Source organism: Panthera leo, chromosome E2, assembly GCF_018350215.1.
Source record: "Panthera leo isolate Ple1 chromosome E2, P.leo_Ple1_pat1.1, whole genome shotgun sequence".
Taxonomy (NCBI): domain Eukaryota; kingdom Metazoa; phylum Chordata; class Mammalia; order Carnivora; family Felidae; genus Panthera; species Panthera leo.
Window position 1 is genome coordinate 13,876,212 of NC_056693.1, and position 21,880 is coordinate 13,898,091.

A 21,880-nucleotide genomic window follows, 5' to 3' on the forward strand; every position below is an offset into this window, starting at 1 on the left:
TTAAAAAAATTGATGAATTAGGGTCTGGCAAAGAGAAAGGAGTCATCTTTGTTCTCTACCAAGACTTTCTAAGACAGTGTGGTTACCCTATTTTTGACAGATAGGGAAACTGAGGCCAAGAAGGTTAGGCGACCTACCCAGTGAAGAAAAGGTGGAGCTGAAATTTGAAACCAGATTATCTAATTCCTAAACACAACAGCCTAAAAATGATGTTCAACTGCCTCCCATATCCTACCAGGACATGTTGAACTAGGTTGAGCTGGGGGACTGGAAATATAAAGAAAGAGGAATGTCCCCATTGGATTTCCCTGGGTGAATTCAATCCACCTTTATTCATGTGGGTGATTATAGGTTATATAACCACCCTCCAGATAAAGCAATATCCTCTCTAATGGCATCCCTACCCGGAAAACTTGAATCTCAGGGTGTTCAGATTTCTGCACAGCTGATTTTCCAGAACATATTTAAGAAGGATCTGGTGCCCTGGACACAACCCTTCAACCTGGCACCATGGAGCTGGGAGGGGCCTTCACCATCTTTCTGGCACTCTCCTTGTCTTGCCTACTTATCCTCATTGCCTGGAAAAGGAGACACAAGGGGGGGAAGCTGCCCCCTGGTCCCACACCAATACCTTTCCTGGGGAACCTGTTGCAAGTCCGTACTGATGCCACTTTTCAGTCTTTCATGAAGGTAAGTCTGACTACTCCTCTCACAGAGCCAAAAGCAATGAATTCCATAGAAACATGTATAACCTTCTAATGTCCAAAACACAGACTCTTGGAAACATAGACTTCATAAACCTTAGAATACTGAAATTGCAGAATCTTAAACTCTTGGAAACACAGACTCCTGGCACACTGGAACTTAAGACTCTCACAATCTCAGGACTTTGGAATCACAGCACCTTACACCCTTAAACACAAGAACTCATGCTCTCTGATGATCTTAGAACGTTGACACTCAGTATCATGAAATCTTAAGGTTCTAGAAATTAAACATTGCAGATAGAGAAGCATAGATCTTGGAGCTTAGCTCACCCAGGCCCACCATTTTACAGATGAGGAAACTAAGGCATAATTATGGAGGTGTTGGGGGGGGTGTCTTACCCAGGATCACAGGATCCAAGGCATCTGTGCCTTTTTCTCAATAGTCCTTCCAAGCCCAAGACTCACTTTTATCTGTTATTCCCACATTTATGTTCCCTTGAAATTTCCACCCCTAAAGTCCTTGATTGGTCTATACTTGGTACTCCAGATAGCTCCTTCCTCTTATGTCTTCCTTCACTCCTAGCTCAGGGAGAAGTATGGCCCAGTCTTCACTGTGTACATGGGTCCACGGCCTGTAGTTGTTTTGTGTGGACATGAGGCAGTGAAGGAGGCCCTGGTAGACCGAGCTGATGAGTTCAGTGGCCGTGGAGAACTGGCTTCAATAGAGCGAAACTTCCAAGGTTATGGTAAGTAACAACAACAACAAAATGAATATACACTCCCTATGTCCCCAGTTCTTTGATAAGTGCTCTACATGAATTATTACATTGACTCCTTTGAGAGAATATTAATGTCTTACTAATTTTGCAAATGAGGAAACTGAGGGTGAGAAAGGTTAGGTAATATTATATAGTAAGTGGTAGAACCATTTTGTTTTGAACCCAAGCCCTCTGATTCTTGAGTATCAGCTCCATTACTTTTGTTTTTAATGCGTATCCACTGAAGCCCTTATAGCCAAACTTCTTATTTCTCTATACATATACACACACTCAACCCATAGGTCTCTGCCGCCTCCATTTAAGTAGATATCTTTTTAGTGTTATCTATACACTCATTTCTAACTGCCCACACCTTTCAATTCCAAGCTGTGTCATGCTCTTCTTTCCATACTTCCTTCTATCCATCCATCCACATACATCTCCTTCCATTTATCCACTTTTCCATTGATCCATACATCCACCAAAAAATCCATTTATTAATTAGCCTTTCTTATTCTTTCTTTCTTTATTTTTTTAGAGAAGAGAGTTCATGAGCAAGAGAGAGGGGCAGAGGGGGAGACAGAGTCTTAAGCAGCCTCCATACTCAGTGTGGAGCCAAACGGGGGCTTGATCCCAAGACCCTGGGATCATAACCTGAGCTGAAATCAAGAGTCAGATGCTCAACCAACTAAGCCACCCAAGCATCTATACAAATATCTTTCTATCCAATTTATCTAGACATCTATGAATTAACTTTCCGTTTACCCCTCTATCCATCATTCATCCATTCATTCATTAATCCTTCCATCATTCACTCATCTATTAATCTTTCCATCCTTATATCTTTCCAACCAATTATCCTCTTATCTCAAACTATCTATTATTAACTCTTTATTCATCCATTGAGTCTTTCTCCATTCATCAGTCATTCCAGTCAAAAGCTCTTCCTTCCATTCATTAATCCACTGAAATAATTCATTAAGTTTCCAACATTAATTCATCAATCCATGCACATCTAGTAATTTCTAAATGTTTCTTACTAGAAGGGAATTCCTTTTGTGTAGGTATATTGATATACAGGTGTAAGTTTCTGTGTATATGCATGCTTATGTCTAGAGAATCCAAATGGTATTAGAAAATAGAAGTAGTCCCCCATTCCAGGATATTGTGTATGGCATTCTATCTGTACCTCCCTCCACATTCCTATGCATCCATCCAGTTATTTATCCTGTTCTGGGTTATTATCCTGTAAGAAACTCTCCTTCATCTCCCCCAATCATTGCCAGCCTAATTTCCTTTCCTTCCATCTCAATCCTAGACTGTTTTTGAGGTCCTGTAGGGAGGGAACCATAGTCTCTCCATCAAGCCTAGGAAGTTGGGAGGGGCTTCCTTGAGAGCAGAGTCTAGAGCTTTCATAATTTATCCCAATCCTTGTGTATCACAGAGTTGGACACAGGAAGGGGAGGGGAGGCAGGAGGCTGACATTGAGATTCTGGCAGGTGTAGCTCTGGCTAATGGAGAACGATGGAGGATTCTCCGACGCTTCTCCCTGACCATTCTTCGGGACTTCGGGATGGGAAAACGGAGCATTGAGGAGCGGATCCAGGAGGAGGCTGGCTTCTTACTAGAAGAATTACGGAAGACCAAGGGTATGGAGGTCACAAGGGGCAGGGCTACAAGATGACTGAATGGTTATAGAGAGCTCAGTCGTGAGAAGATGGGCCTTGGTGGGAGAAAGCTCTAGAATGGGAAAGGATGAAAAAGACTAAGGGTTCACTAAGATTTCCAGCCAGGTTCCATGTTAAAAGTTAACATGAAAGACCCTTCAAGACCACTTGTGCAGAAGCTTTAATCAGTGGATCTCAAGAATTTTATGAGCTCCTGAAATCATATGCAGACTTTTACAATGTGTAAATTAGCACCTTTTTCTAGTGACAGGATCAAATTTAATTACATATATCTGTATACATATAACACATACATACAATTGTTATAAAAACATAACATAAATTTTTACCATCCTAACCATTCCTAAGTGTACTTTTCAGTGTTGAGTATATTTACATTGTTGTGAAACAGATCTTTAGAATTGTTTCATCCTGCAGATCTGAAACTCTTAAGCCCATTTGATTATATTTTTTAAGGAGTCTGATCGTTGCCCCAAAATAAGGTCTGGAACCAATGGGATTTGGAGAAGAAAAGACACGGAAGCTAAGAACTACAGAGATGAATAGATAAGAGATAGATAAATTTCTCAAAATCAGAGATTTTTCTTCTGGGTCTCATGGATGCTAAACAGTCTACATAAAGGCTTTGAACATTCATGTACCCCCAGAAATTATTTGCAAAACTGTGTATTTGTGACTATGAAGCATTGTGTTGGAGAAATTGTCCCCCAATCCAGCATCCTGTTTTATTTTTTAATTTTTTTAAATTATTTTTTAATGTTTATTTATTTTTGAGAGAAAGAGAGAGAGTATGAACAGGGGAGGGGCAGAGAGAGAGGGAGACACAGAATCAGAAGCAGGCTCCAGGCTTTGAGCTGTCAGCACAGAGCCCGATGTGGAACTCATGAGCAGTGAGATCATGACCTGAGCTGAAGTCGGATGTTTGACTGAGCCACCCAGGCACCCCCAGAATCCTATTTTAAATGGTGCAGCTGAGGCCAAGGGAAAATTTTTCTTAATAGCTCAAATGGAGTCATTGATAGAGATACACATAATTCAGCCATCCTTTTTTCCCCTAATGTGTCCCATACCACAACTTCTTTCCCAAATCTGTGACTCTACAGCACAAACACAATTAATTAAATACTAATGCCAAAAGGTGATGATTAAACTCCACTAGCATTTTCTGAGTACTTACTACATGCAGGGACTGTGCTAAGCATTTCACATGGATAATTATATTGAAGCTTCAGGTTTAGTGGTTACTAAACCAATTTGCAGACTGGGAAATCTAGACTCAAAATACAAAAAAACAAAACAAAACAAAACAAAACAAATGAAGTAACTAACACATGCTATGAACCAGTGGAGTCAGGACTCATATCTGTGACTAAATGATTCCCCATCCCGTGCTCCTAATCATTGCCTCTAACATAGACAATTTCTATCACCCAGGTTCCCCCATCGAACCCACCTTCTTCCTGAGCCGCACTGTCTCAAATGTCATCAGTTCTGTCGTCTTTGGAAGCCGCTTTGACTATGAAGACAAGCAGTTCCTGAAGCTGCTGCAGATGATCAATGAGAGTTTCATTGAGATGAGCACACCCTGGGCCCAGGTGCCCACCAGCCACCTCCCTGCCCACCCCCAATCTCAGTTAACTAAGCATCTGCCTATACCTCGCTTAATCCTCCCCACAGCCCAGGGAGGCAAGTATCAATATGCCCTGAGTCTCCAAGAAGCAAATGGACTCACCCAATCCTCAGACCCAGTGCTGGATGTTCAGCCTGACTATCTGGCTCCAGACTCAGCCTATGGTGACCCCAGATGCCCATTGTTGACAAACCCTCTTTGCCTATTCCCCACAGCTATATGACATGTATTCTGGAGTCATGCAATATTTGCCAGGAAGACACAATCGCATCTACTACTTGATAGAGGAGCTCAAGGACTTCATTGCCTCGAGGGTCAAGATCAACGAAGTATCTCTTGACCCACAAAACCCTCGGGACTTCATTGACTGCTTCCTCATCAAGATGCACCAGGTACTTCTTCCCTTTTCCCCAATCATTTCCTCTCATTATCTTTAGCCTATAAACTGCAACTTTAACCTATAAACGTGTTATAGACAAAAGAAAAAGTATTGTTTCACATGGTTGACTTTTATTTATGGATGAGATATAGAAACTGTAAAAGCATACATAAACTCTTACACCTTTAAAATAAACTTTGAATCTAAAAATTTTAGGAGCAATGAAACTTAAAACCTGACCCCTTTTAAATCATTTATGATTACAACTACCAGAGACTTACAAATACGGAAAACCAGTCTTTACAGTCTTAGAATTTGAGAAGCTTAGACTTTTAAGTCTTTAAGCATGAGTTTAAACTTAAAAGTCTTCAATATGTAGAAATTTAACTTCTGTATCACAGAGTCTTAGAATTTTAGAAACATATATATTTTTTATTATACAAACCTCAGCACTTGGAAGTTTACAATTATATAGCTTAATGTCCTAGAACTTTCAAATCTCTACTTTTTTCTCCTCCTGTTCCCCTCACTGTCCACTCCAACTGCACTGGCCTCCTCCTTGCTATTTCTCTAACACACCAGGTGCCCTCTGGCCCCAGGAACTTTGCTTTGGCTATTTCCTCTCCCAGATACCCACTGAGTTTACACATCAGTTGTGTTTTCACAAAGGGAGAAAAGAAGAAGATAAAGACAGAAGGTAATTCGATTTCCTATCCCTCTCGTTTTCAGGATAAAAATAATCCCCACACGGAGTTCAATCTCAAGAACTTGGTCCTCACCACTCTCAACCTCTTCTTTGCGGGCACAGAGACTGTGAGCTCTACACTACGTTATGGATTGCTGCTAATGATGAAGCATCCTGAGGTGGAAGGTGAGGGTCCACTTGAACTGCTTACCTGGTGACTCCCACTCCCAACAGAGAAGAAGACGTACACTCGATACTTTATAACCCCATAGCTTTACACTCTTCACACTTCAGAATCTCAGGATATGGAATCTCACAATCTCTGGCTTGGAAGGCCATTTAATTGAATCTTCTACTTGGTGCTTATGTTAGTTTCCTATGGCTGTCATAATAAATTAACAAAAACTATTATCTTACAGTGCTGGAGTTCAGAAGTTCACACAGGTTTTCACTGGGCCAAACCAAGGTAGAATCAGATTCCTTGCTTTTTTCAGCTCTGAGAGCTGTATTTCTTGCATTCCTGGGCTCATGACCCTTCCTCCATCTTCAAAGTCAGTAGCATAGCATCTTCAGATCTCTCTGCCTCAGTTGTCATATCTTCTTCTCTGACTCTGACCCTTCTGCTTCCCTCTTATATGGACACTTGTGATTATATTTAGGGCCAACCTGAATAATCGAGGATAATCACACATCTCAAGATCCTTAACTTAATGATGTCTTCAAAGTCTTTTTTGTCCTATGTGGTAACATGCATGGGTTCCAGGGATTAGGAGGTAGATATATTTGATGGACATTATTTAGCTGACTATAGTGCCAGAATCAGACAGACTCCATCCCCAACAAATTGCAATCTGGTCTGGTTGGGTAACTCTAGCGATGAGGAACTTATTCCTTGCTTAAGGAAAACCCCTAATTTTGGCCCCTCTCCCTTCTAATGCAGTTCAAAACAAGCCAAAAAGTTTTTTTCCTCATTATAGATGATGGGAGAGATTAACTTGATTCCACTCAAACTTTTCTAGTCTCTCCTCCATTGTCCTAGTCATGTTTTACTAATCTAAATAATCACATATTTAATGGACACCTGCTATGTGCTAGGTGCTGTTCTAGTTATTTGAATACTGGATTTTATGTAAATTTTACAACTCTGTGAACTTGGACCATCACACCCATTTGGAAGATGAAGAAACAGGCTCAGAAGGTAAAGCCATTTGCCTCAAGGCCACTCATCCAGGAGGTGCAGGGAGGTGCAGGGAGGAGGTGCAGGTGTACTTTTTTCCCAGTCTGTCAAAAGTCTGTGTATGAAAGCCTATCTGGGATGGGGACACTGCCCTGCTCGGTTCGTGCTTTCAAGATAAATACCAAACATCCCAGGGGGCACTCAAGGCTCCAGGCTGTGTGCCTCCCAATGGTCTGACGAGTATTTATTAACCCCACCAATGTGTCAGGTGTTAAGAATAAAGGGGCAATGCAAACACGCATGGTTGGCTCCCTCAGGGTCCACAGGTATTAAAGATACAAACCCATAGCCTAGCCTTGGCTCTTAGAAACACGCCCTGTGTCCTTGTCTGCTTTGTTTTCTGGCCCCTTCTAGCCAAGATCCATGAAGAGATTGACCAGGTGATTGGACCACACCGAATCCCAAGTGTGGATGACCGAGCCAAGATGCCCTACACAGACGCTGTGATCCATGAGATACAGAGACTGACAGATATCGTACCCATGGGTGTCCCCCATAATGTCATCCGGGACACTCATTTCCGAGGCTACCTTCTGCCCAAGGTGGAGTTGGGTTCATTGTTACCCTTTCTTCCTCTACCCCACCCGTCTCTCCCCCTGGTACCCTGCTCCCATCCTCCAACACTGATTTCTCATAACTTCCCATTTTCATCCCAGGGCACCGATGTGTTCCCTCTACTTGGCTCTGTCCTCAAAGACCCCAAATACTTCCGCAACCCAGATGCCTTCTATCCCCAACACTTCCTGGATGAGCAGGGCCGCTTCAAGAAGAATGAAGCCTTTGTACCTTTTTCCTCTGGTAGGTTTCTATGGTCTGAGTTCACCCCAGGAACATGCTAGATGTGCCCCCCCCCCCAACCATTGGTCTGTATTTGACATTCAAGTCTGAATGGAAGTTGAATGCTATTTCCCAGAATCCCAGAATCTTGGAATCATAGGATATTAGAAGCATTGACTCTGATAATTAGAAAAGGAGTAGCACTAAACAGAGGTCAGCAAACTCTTTTTGTTAAGGATGGAATAGAAAATATTTTAGTTTTTACCAGCCATATTGTATCTGTCTGAACTATACAGTCTGAACTACTCAACTGCCCCACTGTCCTGCAGAAGTGATCACGGACAGTACAAAAATGCATGAGAAAGTCTGTGATGCGAAAAACCTTTATTTATGAAATTTGAATAGACATAGAAATTTAAATTTCATTGAATTCACATGTCACAGAATGTTACCTTTCTTTTGATTGTTTTCAACCATTTAAAATGTGAAAATCATTCTTAATTTTCTTAAAGTATATTTTTAAAATTTTTAATGTTTATTTATTTTTGAGAGACAGAGAGTGACAGAGCATGAGCATGGGTGGGGCAGAGAGAGAGGGACACACAGAATCCAAAGCAGGCTCCAGACTCTGAGCTATCAGCACAGAGCCTGATGCAGGGCTCGAACTCACAAGCTGCAAGATCATGACCTGAGCCAAAGTCAGACGCTTAACCGACTGAGCCACCCAGGTGCCCCTGCATTCTTAGTTTTCTTAAAGAACAAATATTCTGTTGAGTGAATTTGAATATATAATTGGATTTATTAAGTGATTTGTAGAAATGGAAGGTCTTTATAGGAAGGAGGGTGGCCAAGAAGTTATTAGCAAAGGAAAAGAAAGGATTGTTTCAGGCAAGGTCACCTTCCCCTAGGGGAAAAGCAGGGGGCCTTATTAGATGAATTACCTCATTTTCCTTTGGGGGACGGAGAGGGTACATGTGACAGCTCACCTCATTGGAGTTGATCAAACAATTCCTAACTGGTTAAGACTCCATTTCAGGAGGGGAGGTTGAAACTGCCATTAGGTTAGATATTGAGCCTGGTTTGATGACTTGGCCTAACATAAGTGATTCCATTCTGGGCCTGTGGTTTTCTTTTTAACAGTTTACAGGCAGTACAAAAATAGGCAGCAGGTGGTTTTGCCTAATGAACAGTAGCTTGTGACCCATGACATACTAGCTTAGAATAGTATTTTAAGTATAAACCACATTGAACCTGGAGTCAATGCTGTGGTTAGGAAAGAGGACCCCACCCCACCATTTACAAATGGTAGAATCATGGGGCACCTGGGTGGTTCAGTTGGTTGAGCTTCCGACTCTGGATTTTGGCTCAGGTCATGATCTCAGGGTCATGGGATATAGCCCAGCCACTGGCTCTGCACTGAAGGTAGAGCCTGCTTAAGAGCCCCCCCACCCCGCTCTCCCCTCTACCTTTCCCCAGCTTATGGTTGTGTTCTCTCCCTAAAAAAAAATAATAATCTCATAGTTCTCATAATCTCATAGTTCGTGAGTTCAAGCCCCACACTGGGCTCTGTGCTGACAGCTCAGAGCCTGGAGCCTGCTTGGGATTCTGTGCCTTCCTCTCTCTCTCCCCCTCCCCCGCTCACTTGCACGTGCTTTCTCTCTCAAAAATTAAAAAGAAAAATCTTTAAAATGGAGATTCATTTCTCCAAACTATTGGAAGAGTGACCAACAAGTAGTAAGTACTCTTTAAGTGTGAGCTTTCTTTTCAAAAATTTTTTTACTCACTAGTATCTGGCACCTAGTAGGCATTTGATAAAGGTTTGAGAAATTGAAATGCACAGAATCTTCAAATTCAAGGATTTTTTAGAACCATTCCATCTTGGGATCTGGTGGAATCAAACCATCAGAGAAGTAGCTGCCACGTGTTGAGCCCCCCTATAAATGGCAAATCCAAGCTGAGCACTCTCTGTAAGAGTCTTTATAATAACCCCACAAAGTAGGTATTATCATGACCCCAGGGATGCTGAGCAGGGTCAGAAGGGTGATGGGGCCAGAAAGCTCCCCACACCCTTATCATCCCAGTGCAGATATGAGCCGACTTCTCGCCCTCCCCTGTGCCCACAGGAAAGCGCATCTGCCTGGGCGAGGCCATGGCCCGCATGGAACTCTTTCTCTACTTCACCTCCATCCTTCAGAACTTCTCTTTACACCCGCTGGTGCCGCCCGATGACATAGATATCACACCCAGGGTCTCAGGCTTTGGCAACATCCCTCCGACCTATGAGCTCTGCCTCAAAGCCCGCTGAGCGCCCCCTATTGGGCGCGAAAGGAACCGTGGGAGAACACAGCTCTTTCCACCGGTACAGGTGCACCACCTCATCTCTAAATTCTCCCAACAGCTCTAAGAGAAGGTACTATTCCTACTGTCATGGCTCTGCAGGTCAGTGAGGGTCACCTGCAAATATTGAGCTGTGTATCGGCTGGATCCAGTAGAAAAGCAATGCGCTGTCCCAGATTTCAGCAACAACCTGGAGTATTTGCGTTCTCACATTCCCCTCCACCCGCACTTCCCATCTCCACCAAATTCTTGCTGTAGATTCTATGTCTTCATGTGTAGGTGTGCACTGATAGTGACCCAAATGTAGTTCACCAATCTTCTCCCTGATTATCATCTCCCACATAAAATAAAATAAAATAAAATAAAATAAAATAAAATAAAATAAAATAAATGCAGCCAGAGTATCAAGACTGTTGTGTGTAGCAGGCTTCTTGTGTGTTGTGTGTGCTATCACTGTAGGACTTCGAAAACAACTTAAAATGACATTTTAGACATCCCTGTTATTCTTTTAATGTTTATTTCTTTATTTTTGAGAGGCAGGCGGGGTAGAAGGAGGGAGAGGAGCAAAGAGAGGGAGAGAGAGGATCCCAAGCAAGATCCGCACTGTCATCGCAGAGCCGGACCCGGGGCTTGATCCAACAGTGAGATCATGACCTGAGCTGAAATCAAGAGTTGGAGGCTTAACTGATTGAGCCACCCAGGGACCCTCAAGACATCCTTGTTACTAATTATCCTTCGTAGCAGTCAACCACCAGGGATTTCCCACTTGATGGTTCACCCCCTTAATACTCCATGTTCAACCGTCTTGCTGGCTCCTTGACCCCCACCTCCATCAATCTTCTCTCCCTCTAAACCTGCCTTTCTGGTCTAGAAGGAACTTCTTTCAAAATTCCCAGTTCCAAATTCTCCTCATTCCATTTTGATGAATAGTTCAGACACCCTGACTTCTATTATTCTATTTCCAAACTCCAACAACATGCTTGCTGGATGAAAGCTTTCCCTCATATCTCATTTTACTCAACCAATGTTTATTGAATACCCAACATGTGCCAGTACCTTCTTCAGGTACTTGGGATCCATCAGTGAACAAAACACACCCAAACTCCTGTCCTGGTGGAGTTTCATTCTAGTGGGAGAGGTAGACAATGAAGAATAAACATAACCAATGAGTAAATGATACAGCATGTTAGAACAGCACAGATTCCAAGTTTGGGATTATAATCAGGCCAGGGTAGGTGTCACCTCCAACAAGGTGAGCAAGTTATGCAGGTATCTGGGAATAAGTGTTTCTGGCAAGGAGATTAAAAACAGCAGAGTGGTAAGGTGGGAGGCTGTGTATGTGTGTTCTAGAATCCGCAAAGAGACTGTAGTTGGAGTGGAGGAGGGAGGGAGGGAGTAGGGGTAAATGGGAAGAGGGCAGGGCATGAAAAGGCCAGATTGTGTGGAGCCTCATGGACCTCAATAAGGACCTGGGCTTTTAGTCTGAGTGAGATAATGGTTCCTGGTGAGCATAGGGTGTGACATACACTGACTTTTTTTTGGTAATTTTTAAAAATGTTTATTTATTTTTGAGAGAAAGAGACAGAGTGCGAGCAAGGGAGGGGCAGAGAGAGAGAGGGAGACACAGAATCCAAAGCAGGCTCCAGGCTCCAAGCTGTCAGCACAGAGCCTGACGCAGGGCTCAAACCCAAACCGCAAGATCATGACCTGAGCTGAAGTCAAATGCTCAACCAACTGAGCCACCCAGGCGCCCCCATACACTGACTTATTTTAAAAGCAAACTCTAGCTGATGCATGAAGAATAGATTGAGGGAGGGATAGCAGAAATACCAGTTGTGCAAGCGGGGGAAAGTAGGTGGATTTGGAATCTGCTATGAAGATAGAACTGGCAGGGTTTGCTGATTAATTGGATGCAGGGTGGGAGACATAGAGGGTCAGGGATGAGACCTCATTCTTTGGAATCTCTCTTTTAACCTCATGTGTCCCAGGCACATGAGTCCCCATAATAGTTGGCTTTGTAATTTTAGGGAACATGAACAGATTTTGGCTACTTACGTATATAGGGCTGCTGGCTGCTGTAAGTTTATCAATAAGTGCATATTATTTTCTGAATTCTGGAGACACAGGCTCAGACTGTGAGTAGGAAAAAAAAAGAGTTAACAGCCAGGGGCTGCTGCCTCCATTGTCCCCCCAATGACACCTGCAACCCTGGGCACTAGACCACTGCCATGGGACTCTTGACCCATTGGCACCACTGTAGACAACTTCCTGATGGTATTTGTGATTTTGTGATTTCCTCACGATTCAGAGTTCCAGGCAGGACTATCCAGTAAGTCACATGTTAAAGCTTTAGAGCTCAGTGTTTGGTGAGGAAGAATAAATGGCTCTTCCATCTGCTGTGATGGATGGCAAAAGCTTGCTCCTCACCAAGAATTTCAGAATAGGGAATTTTCCAAAAACTGGAAAGGATTTTGAGATGGGGTGAGCCAGAAACAACAAACGTCATTCTTATATACACAATATGTCTATTGGGTCTTCTGGGAAGCAGAGGATGGGTAAGCATTTCACAGAGGGGTAATGCCTGTGAATGATTAGAGAGAGAAGGAACAGAATGGGTCAGGAAGGTCTTCAAATCCAGGTGTTGATGTGACACCTGCAAATGAAAAAAGAATGTATGAAAAAAATTGGGCAAGAAGAGACCCAGATCTCCACACAAAACTGACAGAGTCTCATTCCATCAAAAAAAGTACATCAAGGGGCACTTGAGTGGCTCAATCAGTTAAACACTACAGTGTAGAGCCTGCTTGGGATTCTCTATCTCCTCTCTCTCTCTCTCTCTCTCTCTCTCTCTCTCTGTCTCTCTCAAAAATAAATAAGTAAACTAAAAAAACAAACAAACAGACACATTCCTATCCTCAGTCCCGCACACGGTTGGGATCTGCTGACACTAAGGTGACCAGGATAGAGTCAGTCACAGACCACATGGCTCATAGTCCAGCACATTAATTACTGGTATCAAGGAAGACCAGTAATATATGGGTTTCATCTAACAAAGACCAGAACCAGAGTTATATAACAGAAAGTGATAGACACAGAAGGAAAAGCTAGGCATTAGGGGAATATGGACTTCATTTTCCTTTTCTTGAATGGGTTGCTGATGAGCTGGCTGCTATCAGAGGCTAGTTCTGCCCTTGGGCAGTTAGATGGGTCATCAATAAAAGCAAATGAATTCTTTATGGATTGTCCAGAAGCTCTTGAGACTTTAACTCTGCAGTGTGTGAAAAGCCCTCTCTATCCATATCCGTCATTGTCCTTAACACCTTCATGTTTGGTTTTTATCATTTCTTTACCAGAATTTCCCACACTGCTCCCTCATGAGACACATATATTGTCATTCTTTTCAAAATTTGCCAATTTAATGATCAAGTAAAGGCAACATGCTATGAGTTTAGGTTTTTGTTTCTTTGATTAGTAATGAGACAGGACTTTTGTGTGTTCATCCTTGCATTTCTATTTTTCTGAGTTATCAGTTTCTATCTCTGACCCATGTACCTACTCTATATTCAGAATTTGGGTTTTGGGTAAAGAGATTTTCATGATGCATTTTCCCTTGAATTCAGATTTCTTAAATAATTTATTACTTATGAAGTCAAATTCTTTCTATTTTTTGTGATTTGTCTAATTATCTCTAGTTTTAGAAACATCTTCTCATTGGAGCACCTGGGTGACTCAGTCAGTTAAGTGCTTGACTCTTGATTTCAGCTCAGGTCATGATCTTGCGACATCGGGCTCTGTGCACTGATCGTGGAACCTGCTTGGGATTCTCTCTATCCCTCTCCTTCTCTGCCCTTCCTCTGCTCTCTCTCTCTCTCTCTCAAAAAATAAATAAACTAATAAAAATTTTTCAAAAAAAGAAACATCTTCTCTGTACATACCTTTCGACCCAACAATTATACTTCAGAAAAGCATGCAGAGATGGAAACACAGGGATGTTTATTTCAACTGTGTTTAGAAAGACAAAAATAAGATAAATAATCCACATGTGCATTGTCTAGCAGAGCAGCATGCATTGGTTATCAATCCCAAGAGAGCAGAACCACCATGCACTGGTTACCAATCCCAGCAGAGGACACCAACTACGTGGAGGGTAGGAAAAATCATCACCATGACAACCACCAGAAATAGAAATCCAAACACTTTTGCCCACCGCATCTTGGTATCAGAGTTGCCAAGGAAAATACAGCATAGTCAAGTACTGGATGGAACAATGATGAATTGACATTGAGAAGAGATGGCAAGATCAGCTTTAATAGTGCCTATTCCTCCTCCATGGTCTTTTCTAGCAGTGATGCAGGGCAATTCAGCTCTAGTGCACCTCTCTTTTGCCACATGGAAGGACCTTGTCCCCATCCCATGGGAACAGACATAGCACTGGCATTGGTCACGTGCTATATGATACACATGCTTAAGCAGAACAAAGGGGTACTCACTGAGCTTAAACATGGAAAGATAGGGTGGCTCAGTCAGTTAAACGTCCGACTTCGGCTCAGATCATGATCTTGTAGTTCGTGAGTTTGAGCCCCACGTCAGGCTCTGTGCTGACAGCTCAGAGCCTGGAGCCTGCTTCAGATTCTGTGTCTCCCTCTCTCTGCCCCTCCCCTGCTTGCACTCTGTCTCTCTGTGTCTCTCAAAAATAAATAAACATTTAAAAAATTGTTTTTTTTTTTCATTTTAAACTTCCAGTGTTTCTCTCTAGCCCCTGACGTCTTTCTGCCCATCTCCTTGGGATTAGCAGAAAAAGCCATAATGCAGAGAGGGATAAAATGTTGACCTTATGGGGCACCTGGGTAACTCAGTCAATTAATTGTCTCACTCTTTATTTCAGCTCAGGTCATGATCTCACGATTCATGAGATTGAGCCCTGAGTCGGGCTCTGTGCTGACAGCATGGAGCCTGCTTGGGATTCTCTCTCTCCCTCACTCTCTGCCCCTCCCCCACTTGCACATGCTCTCTCTCTTTCTCTCTCTCTTTCAAAGTAAATAAATAAACTTTAAAAAATGTTGACCTTGCTAATTCTGAAATTACAGGAAGTGCAAACTACTTTGTGTGCATTTCCCCAAGATTTTAAAATCCCCTCTCTCTGACTTACCTTAACAGCAAGGCTGACTCAGAGTTGAAATCTGGTCAGAAATTGTGGAAATTCTCAAATGCAGGCCAACTCTGAAAGGTGTCCCAAAAGACCAAACTCCTTAAAAGAGCCCAAACCCATGCTCTCAAAACCGAGTGTGAACTTCATGTAAGGATTAAAGTGTATGTATCACTAGCTATTGAAGCTGTATGTGAACTGATTTCACTCAAACCAGCCTGTTGTTGTTCCTCTTACTATTTCCAACGCCTGCCTGGTAGACTACCATATGGTCTAGTGATTAAAAGATGGAGCCCTTTGAACAGGCAGACTTGATTCCTTAGCTCTGCAACTTCTGAGTTGGTGATCTCAGCTTCTTCACTTGAAAGCTGTAAAGAATAACATAACCAGGGGCACCCGGGTGGCTCAGTCAGTTAAGCATCTGACTTCAGCTCAGGTCCTGATCTCACAGCTTGTGAGTTCAAGCCCTACATCGGGCTCTATGCTGACAACTCAGAGCCTGGAGCCTGCTTTGGATTCTGTCTCCCTCTCTCTCTGCCCCTCCCCTGCTCATGCTCTGTGTGTGTGTGTCTCGAAAATAAATAAACATTAAAAAATTAAAAAAAGAATAACATACCCTATCTCACAGAGCTGTTGCTAAAATCTCACTTAGCATAGTTCTCGCATGGCATTTGATAACCATTAGCTATAATAATAAATACGGCCATTATTATTATCTGCTGGCTTGTTATAACACCATTTATTTCCTTCCTGCTTCCATGACCCTTTCCCCAAATGGGTTTCTGAGCAGAATGTCTTTGACCTAAATTCCTGGACACATTTAGAATGTAACCACACAGGGTCAGAGGCTGGACCGTTTGCTTGACTGCTATATCCTCAACCACTGAAACAGCGCTTGGCACATAGTCGGTGTCCTATTAATATTTGCTTCATACATAAACTGCTTGTCCAAATTTTCTGTCCATTTCCCAATCTTATTCAAAACAGGCTCTCCTCTCAAGAGCACAGCTTTCCCTAACACTTTCTCCAATGAAGGTGACACATTTGACCACCTCTGATGAGTCTCACAGTCAGAAGGTAGGTCAATACCTCTTGCTTCTCAAAACCACAGACATCTTTGAACATGGACATAATAGGTGCTTCTAAATCTCCTCAGATAAATTCCAGCAGTATGAACATGCCAGGCTCAATCTCCATCAATTGCCTTTTCTCTTGAGTATGATCATATATTCCTGTATATTTCTATGCCCATATATTTTGGATTTTATCCTGGATATGACAAGTAATATACTATAAAGACTCTGGATTCTCTAATGTTCTACTGAAGAATATTAATCTCTTTCATTTTGTTTCAGAGAGCAGTTAACTTGACTGAACTCAAATGCACAGCTCTGAAATCTCTTTTAAGTTCTTTTAACCTCACCTGCCACCTCGGGGAGTTTCCGAGCACCTAAGCACTTCAACAAACAGTCAGACATGTGGGCAGAGTTTTTACAGATTTGGGGCTCCCCAACTCCAGCTCTTACCTTTTGGAGACCCTGTCACTGCTGCCACCAGGCTCTGTAGTCACTCTGCATTCTGTCCTCTAATCCTTCAACTCAGAAAACTTAACAAAGCTTCTGCCTGCGTTCCAGCCATCCTCAAGGCACTGTCCCCACCTGCCTCAGGCCAAAAGCTTTAATCACTGGAAATTCCTTTCTTTTGACCCCATTCAGTATCTGCCTGCTTTGATCCACTCTCCAGTGATGTCAGGGAATCATTTGTTGTGGTTGTTGTTGCTGTTGTTGTTGCTGTTGCTGCTGCTGTTTTTAACATTTTATTCGGAGTTGATGGCTGTTATTTTCAGGATGCTTGATCCAGTAGGAGCTACTCAACCATGACCAGAGTCAGAAACTCCCCACAGCCCCTCTAGAGTATAGCCCTCCACCCTCTTAGGAAAACCCTTCCCTTTTTTTGAATCTGTCTCCTTTGGCCGTCTTCTCTCAAACTTTCTCCCTCTCTCTCCTCCAAGAGCAGCCCTGCTTCTACAAGAAGGCATGAGAGTGGCCTTTGGCAAGAGCTGTCCCAGCAACCAGACAGAAAGCACCTTGACTTTCTCCTTCTCCTTGGCCTTCCCTTGATGCCATTTCAGCCACACTCCCGCAGCCCACCCTGATCCTGGCCGCCGTCTAAAACCTGAACACAAACACTTCAGTCTCTGATCAAACACCTGGTTCTACTCATTCTCCCCTTCACTGTGTGACACTGGTTACCCAGCCTTTGGTTAATGTCCCAAAGAAGCAAACACAGCTGAAGGTCAAGCCTCCCTCCTATTGAAAGACCGGTTTTACTTTTATTTCCTTTTGAACATTTGAAATCTTTTCTTTTAGGCTTACAAGGAAGTTTTCAAACCACAGGATTATCAGCAACAGTTTGCTGATGTCTCATAAAGAAAAAAGGCGGGGCTTGGCAGCCCAGAGTGGGGTTAAGAGCATGAAATCTAGAGTCAACACAAGGCCAGGCCCAGGCTCTACCCTGATCAGCCGTGGAGCCCAAAACAACTCATTTCCACTTCTTTGGGCCTTACTTAACTCATCTGCAAACTGGGCATGATAAACCCAACCTCACAGGCTTGCAGTGAGGACTTGAATAAGATGCCCATAAAGAGCTTCACAGGGTAAGATCATAGGCTATGGAATGCTATCATTGTCAGCAGTACTAGCATTTAGATTTAAACCAAGAAGTGGCACTTGGGTGTCTCAGTCGGTTAAGCATCCAGCTTCAGCTCAGCTCATGATCTCTTGGTTCATGAGTTCAAGCCCGGCGTCAGGCTCTGGGCTAACAGTTTGGAGCCTGGAGTTTGCTTCGGATTCTGTCTCCCTCTCTCTCTGCACCACCCCCCATGCTCTGTCTCTCTCTCTCTCCCTCAAAAAATAAACATTAAAAAAAGAACATTAAAAAATAAATTTAAACCAAGAAGGCTTACCTAAGATTTTCACTTGGAAATGTTTTGAAACTAGTGAGAGGTGGTTCATTTCTCACCTCTGTGAATGTAGTAAATTGTACTAACTGCTATGAACTGTTTTCATTAAAAGGGTTAATTTTTTAAATAAGTATTATCTTGATTTATTTAATTACATATATGCATATACATATATACATATACATATATACACATACATATAAATTTATATATATGTATAAATGTATATATACATATAAACTTTACACCCAGTGTGGGGCTTGAAATCACAACCCCAAGATCAAGAGCCATACGCTCTACTGACTGAAAGAGCCAAGGGGCCCCTTTACTTCAATTAAACAAACAATCTCCTTTGGGAGAGGGTCATAGATTTCAGGCACACTTGTGACCGTGAGCCAGGTTTTCTGGAGTTTGGGTCAGGCTGGGGGTAGAGGGCAGAAAGTTGATTGATGAGGATGGCAGAGGGAGCAGGGGGTGTAGCGGTCACAGACATCTGCTCTGTCCCACCATCTCACATGGCCAAGCCTGGCTTGTGAGGCTCTCTCTGCCCTGCCCTCCTCTCCTCCCCCACCTGTGAGCTCATCCTGCAAGACCCAGTTCAAACGACACCGCCTCTAGGAAGCACTCCCAATCCTCAACCCCAAGTAGTAAATTATCACAAATAACTGTTAATGAATACTAATGGGATCATTGAAGATTTTGGTTTATCCGGATCTGCTCTCTCACCAGTCTAAGAAATCCCTAGAAGCAGGGATTGTGCCCAGTTCCCCAACATGTCTCCTGCCTCAAACCTGCTCCTGATCTGTGTCCCCAAACCAATGCATGACACTCCCCCCTACCCCCACACTGGGCTCTACCCCCACCTCACCCCACACAACCACCACATAACCAAGGAAGAATTCGTTTGTCCTTCCATATCTTTCTCCAGCCCATGCCTCCTCCCCATGCTCATGGCCCTGTCCTCTGTCACCTGGAGCCTATAGAAGCTACTTCTATGTCTCTCCATCTATAGTCTCAGCTTCTCCAAAAACCTGAACAATCCCTCTGAAACACAAATTTAACCATCTTCTTCCCCTGCCTACACCCCTCCTGGGGCTCCCCATCATCTTAGGACACGGTCCAGCTCCCCACCAAGTCACATAAGGTCCAGCAGGTCTGACCCCTGCTGATGGCTACAGCCTCATCAGTGCGCAGGGCCCCAGATCCTTCCACCCTAACAGCACCCGACCATGCTCCACTGCCTTGGCACTTGGATTCCTCTGCCCACAATTCTCCCTCTCTACTCTCCCTATCCTGCCCTGAAAAATCCCTACTTTGCCCTCAGGTGACTCAGCCTGAGTTGACAAGGTTGAAACAGGTACCACTTCTGGGCCCCTACAGACACCTGTGCCACCCAATCCTGCCCTGACCCCTCTGTCTGTCTCCCCCAACCTTGCCCTGACTCCTCTGTCTCCCCCATCCCCACCATGACTCCTCTGTCTGTGACTTCTCACCCCAGCCCTGTGTGTTCTGAGCTTCACTGACTTGTAGCTGCTCTGTCTCCCTTGTGGCATGACAGTTCCATGAGGGTGGGGCACAGTCTGTCTTGGTCACCTTAGTGTCCTCAGCATCCCTCAGCACAGGCGTCATGGAGTGGTGGGTTGACTGAGCACTGGTTGGATGACTGTCTGGAAATTTTTTAATATGTTTTTAAAATGTTTATTCTTTTTTGAGAGAGAGAGAGAGAGAGAACGAGTGGGGGAGGAGCAGAGGGAGGGGGAGACACAGAATGGGAAGCAGGCTCCAGGCTCTGAGCTGTCAGCACAGAGTCCGACATGAGGCTGGAACCCACGAACAGCGAGAACATGAACTGAGACCAAGTCGGACACTTAACCGACTGAGCCACGCAAGCACCCCTGGATGACTGTCTTAAAAGTGTTGATGGCTCAGGAGCCTGGGGGAGACTATGGGAGAGAATTTTCTGAGTGGATATTTGAGTTCATGCAATAGGAGTTGACCCACCTCAGAATGCTCTCAGGACACATGCGTCCGATGCAGGCTTTTTCCGCTGAGTGTAACCCTTGAAAACTGAGCGAGGCAATACCCTGAAAAATAAGGGAATCAGCTGGTGTTTAGAGAAGGGAGACAGAGCCGGGTCAGCATTGTTTGAATGCAAACACAGACAGGCACAAGCAGATCTCAGACAAGTGCACACAGCGTGACCCACGTGCCTACACACTGTGCCCGAATACACACACACGTGTCCATCCACATGCCCATACCCAGTCACCAGTAGTACGTGCACATACACCATTAACACACAGTCAGACATGAGGGTGCACACACAGACATATGTGTAGACATCCCTTAACAGGCATACCCCAAAGCATGTACTCAGTTACCCATAGACAGACAAGGGCTGGTGTGCATTCACACTGGTCTGCACACTGGTCTGCACACACATCCAAGGTCAATGTCCTATTATCAGCCCCAGGGGGGAAGGCTCAGCTGTGCCAAGGAAGGAAAGGCAGGCAGGTTCCCACAAGGTTTTCTCTCCCTTTCTCTTTTCCCAAAGAAGAAGTATTCAGAACTTTAGACCAGAAAAGATCAAATCCAGAAGGGGATTTAGAGAACCCCTTACTCATGTCCTTCATTCTGTGGAGTAATCAGAACAGCTACCATTCGTTGGCACTCACTGCCATGTACTTCACACGCATGAACCCATGACTCCTCTGAAAATAGGCTAAGAGGTGGGTCCTGTTATTGGCCCCATGAGACTCAGAGAGGTGAGGTGACCTGTTCAAGGTCCCACAACAAAGAAGGGACAAGGGATTCCAATCCAGAGCTTAATCATACTCTTAATTGTTAATATAGGCTTGGTTGGGTTTAGGGAAACTGATACCTGCCAAGCCTGTACTATTACCCCTCCCTTCATTAAAACCAAAAACATTCCCTGCCAAGGCACACACACACATACAATAAAACAAACCAACAAAAAAAGCACAACTCAACAAACAACATTCCTCTTTCTGCTTTGTTCTCTGCCCCTTGTTCCCTCCCTCATAGGACTCTGGCTCAGGGGCCTAGAGCAACATACCAGTACTGAGAGTGCCAACCTCATGCACCTGCACTCCTCTAAGGTTAGGGCTAGCATCTGAGCAGGGGGTCCAGCTATCAGATGCTGCCTTGTGCCCATCGGGGCCCCTCTCAGGCCCACTGAAGACCAGTCCAGCACCCACATGGTGCTCATGTCAGAGTCTGCTGGGACCAACCCCAGAGCTTCATGATGCCACCCTGAAGCCACCCCGATGGCCACCTGGGCCTGCTCTCAGACCCTCCTGGCACCAGACATGGCTCTGTTAACGATCTCCTGATATCAAGTTCAGGGCCAACCTGTTTTCAATCCTAGCGTCTAGGATTGAAAACAGAGCCTGCCACTGTATCTCTGCGTCCAACACTGATGCTAGTCTCCACGCCACCCATTGCTAGACTTGGTCTCCACTTGGCCTTCAGGGTGGGCTAGGCCAGTCAATGGAGGAAGGAATGGACAGGGTTCAAATCCCAGTTGCCTACCTGCCACCTGTGTGACTTCCAG

The 21,880-nt window shown here is 44.0% G+C and overlaps 1 protein-coding gene and 1 long non-coding RNA gene across 2 annotated transcripts; one reads left to right on the forward strand and one right to left on the reverse strand.

The window, feature by feature from the left end:
• The first annotated feature begins 510 nt into the window (after positions 1-510).
• LOC122208296 (cytochrome P450 2G1) lies at positions 511-10,476 on the forward strand. The gene is made up of 9 exons (XM_042919200.1): positions 511-690; positions 1,291-1,453; positions 2,965-3,114; positions 4,588-4,748; positions 4,999-5,175; positions 5,892-6,033; positions 7,439-7,626; positions 7,741-7,882; positions 9,985-10,476. The coding sequence occupies exons 1-9, from the start codon at positions 511-513 to the stop codon at positions 10,164-10,166; spliced, it is 1,485 nt and encodes a 494-aa protein (XP_042775134.1). The 3' UTR covers positions 10,167-10,476.
• Positions 10,477-12,781: 2,305 nt separating this feature from the next.
• Positions 12,782-21,880, reverse strand: LOC122208297. Its single transcript, XR_006197190.1, has 3 exons — positions 21,859-21,880; positions 20,308-20,390; positions 12,782-12,851 (listed from the first exon to the last, which is right to left on the reverse strand). It is a non-coding gene; the product is annotated as an uncharacterized LOC122208297 (long non-coding RNA).

Bases quoted from the DNA above. Each gene is read 5' to 3' on its own strand.
- LOC122208296 (XM_042919200.1), top strand. From the start codon at position 511: ATGGAGCTGGGAGGGGCCTTCACCATCTTTCTGGCACTCTCCTTGTCT. The intron at 691-1,290 runs GTAAGTCTGACT...CTTCACTCCTAG, and splicing joins CTTTTCAGTCTTTCATGAAG to CTCAGGGAGAAGTATGGCCC. The intron at 1,454-2,964 runs GTAAGTAACAAC...AGATTCTGGCAG, and splicing joins GCGAAACTTCCAAGGTTATG to GTGTAGCTCTGGCTAATGGA.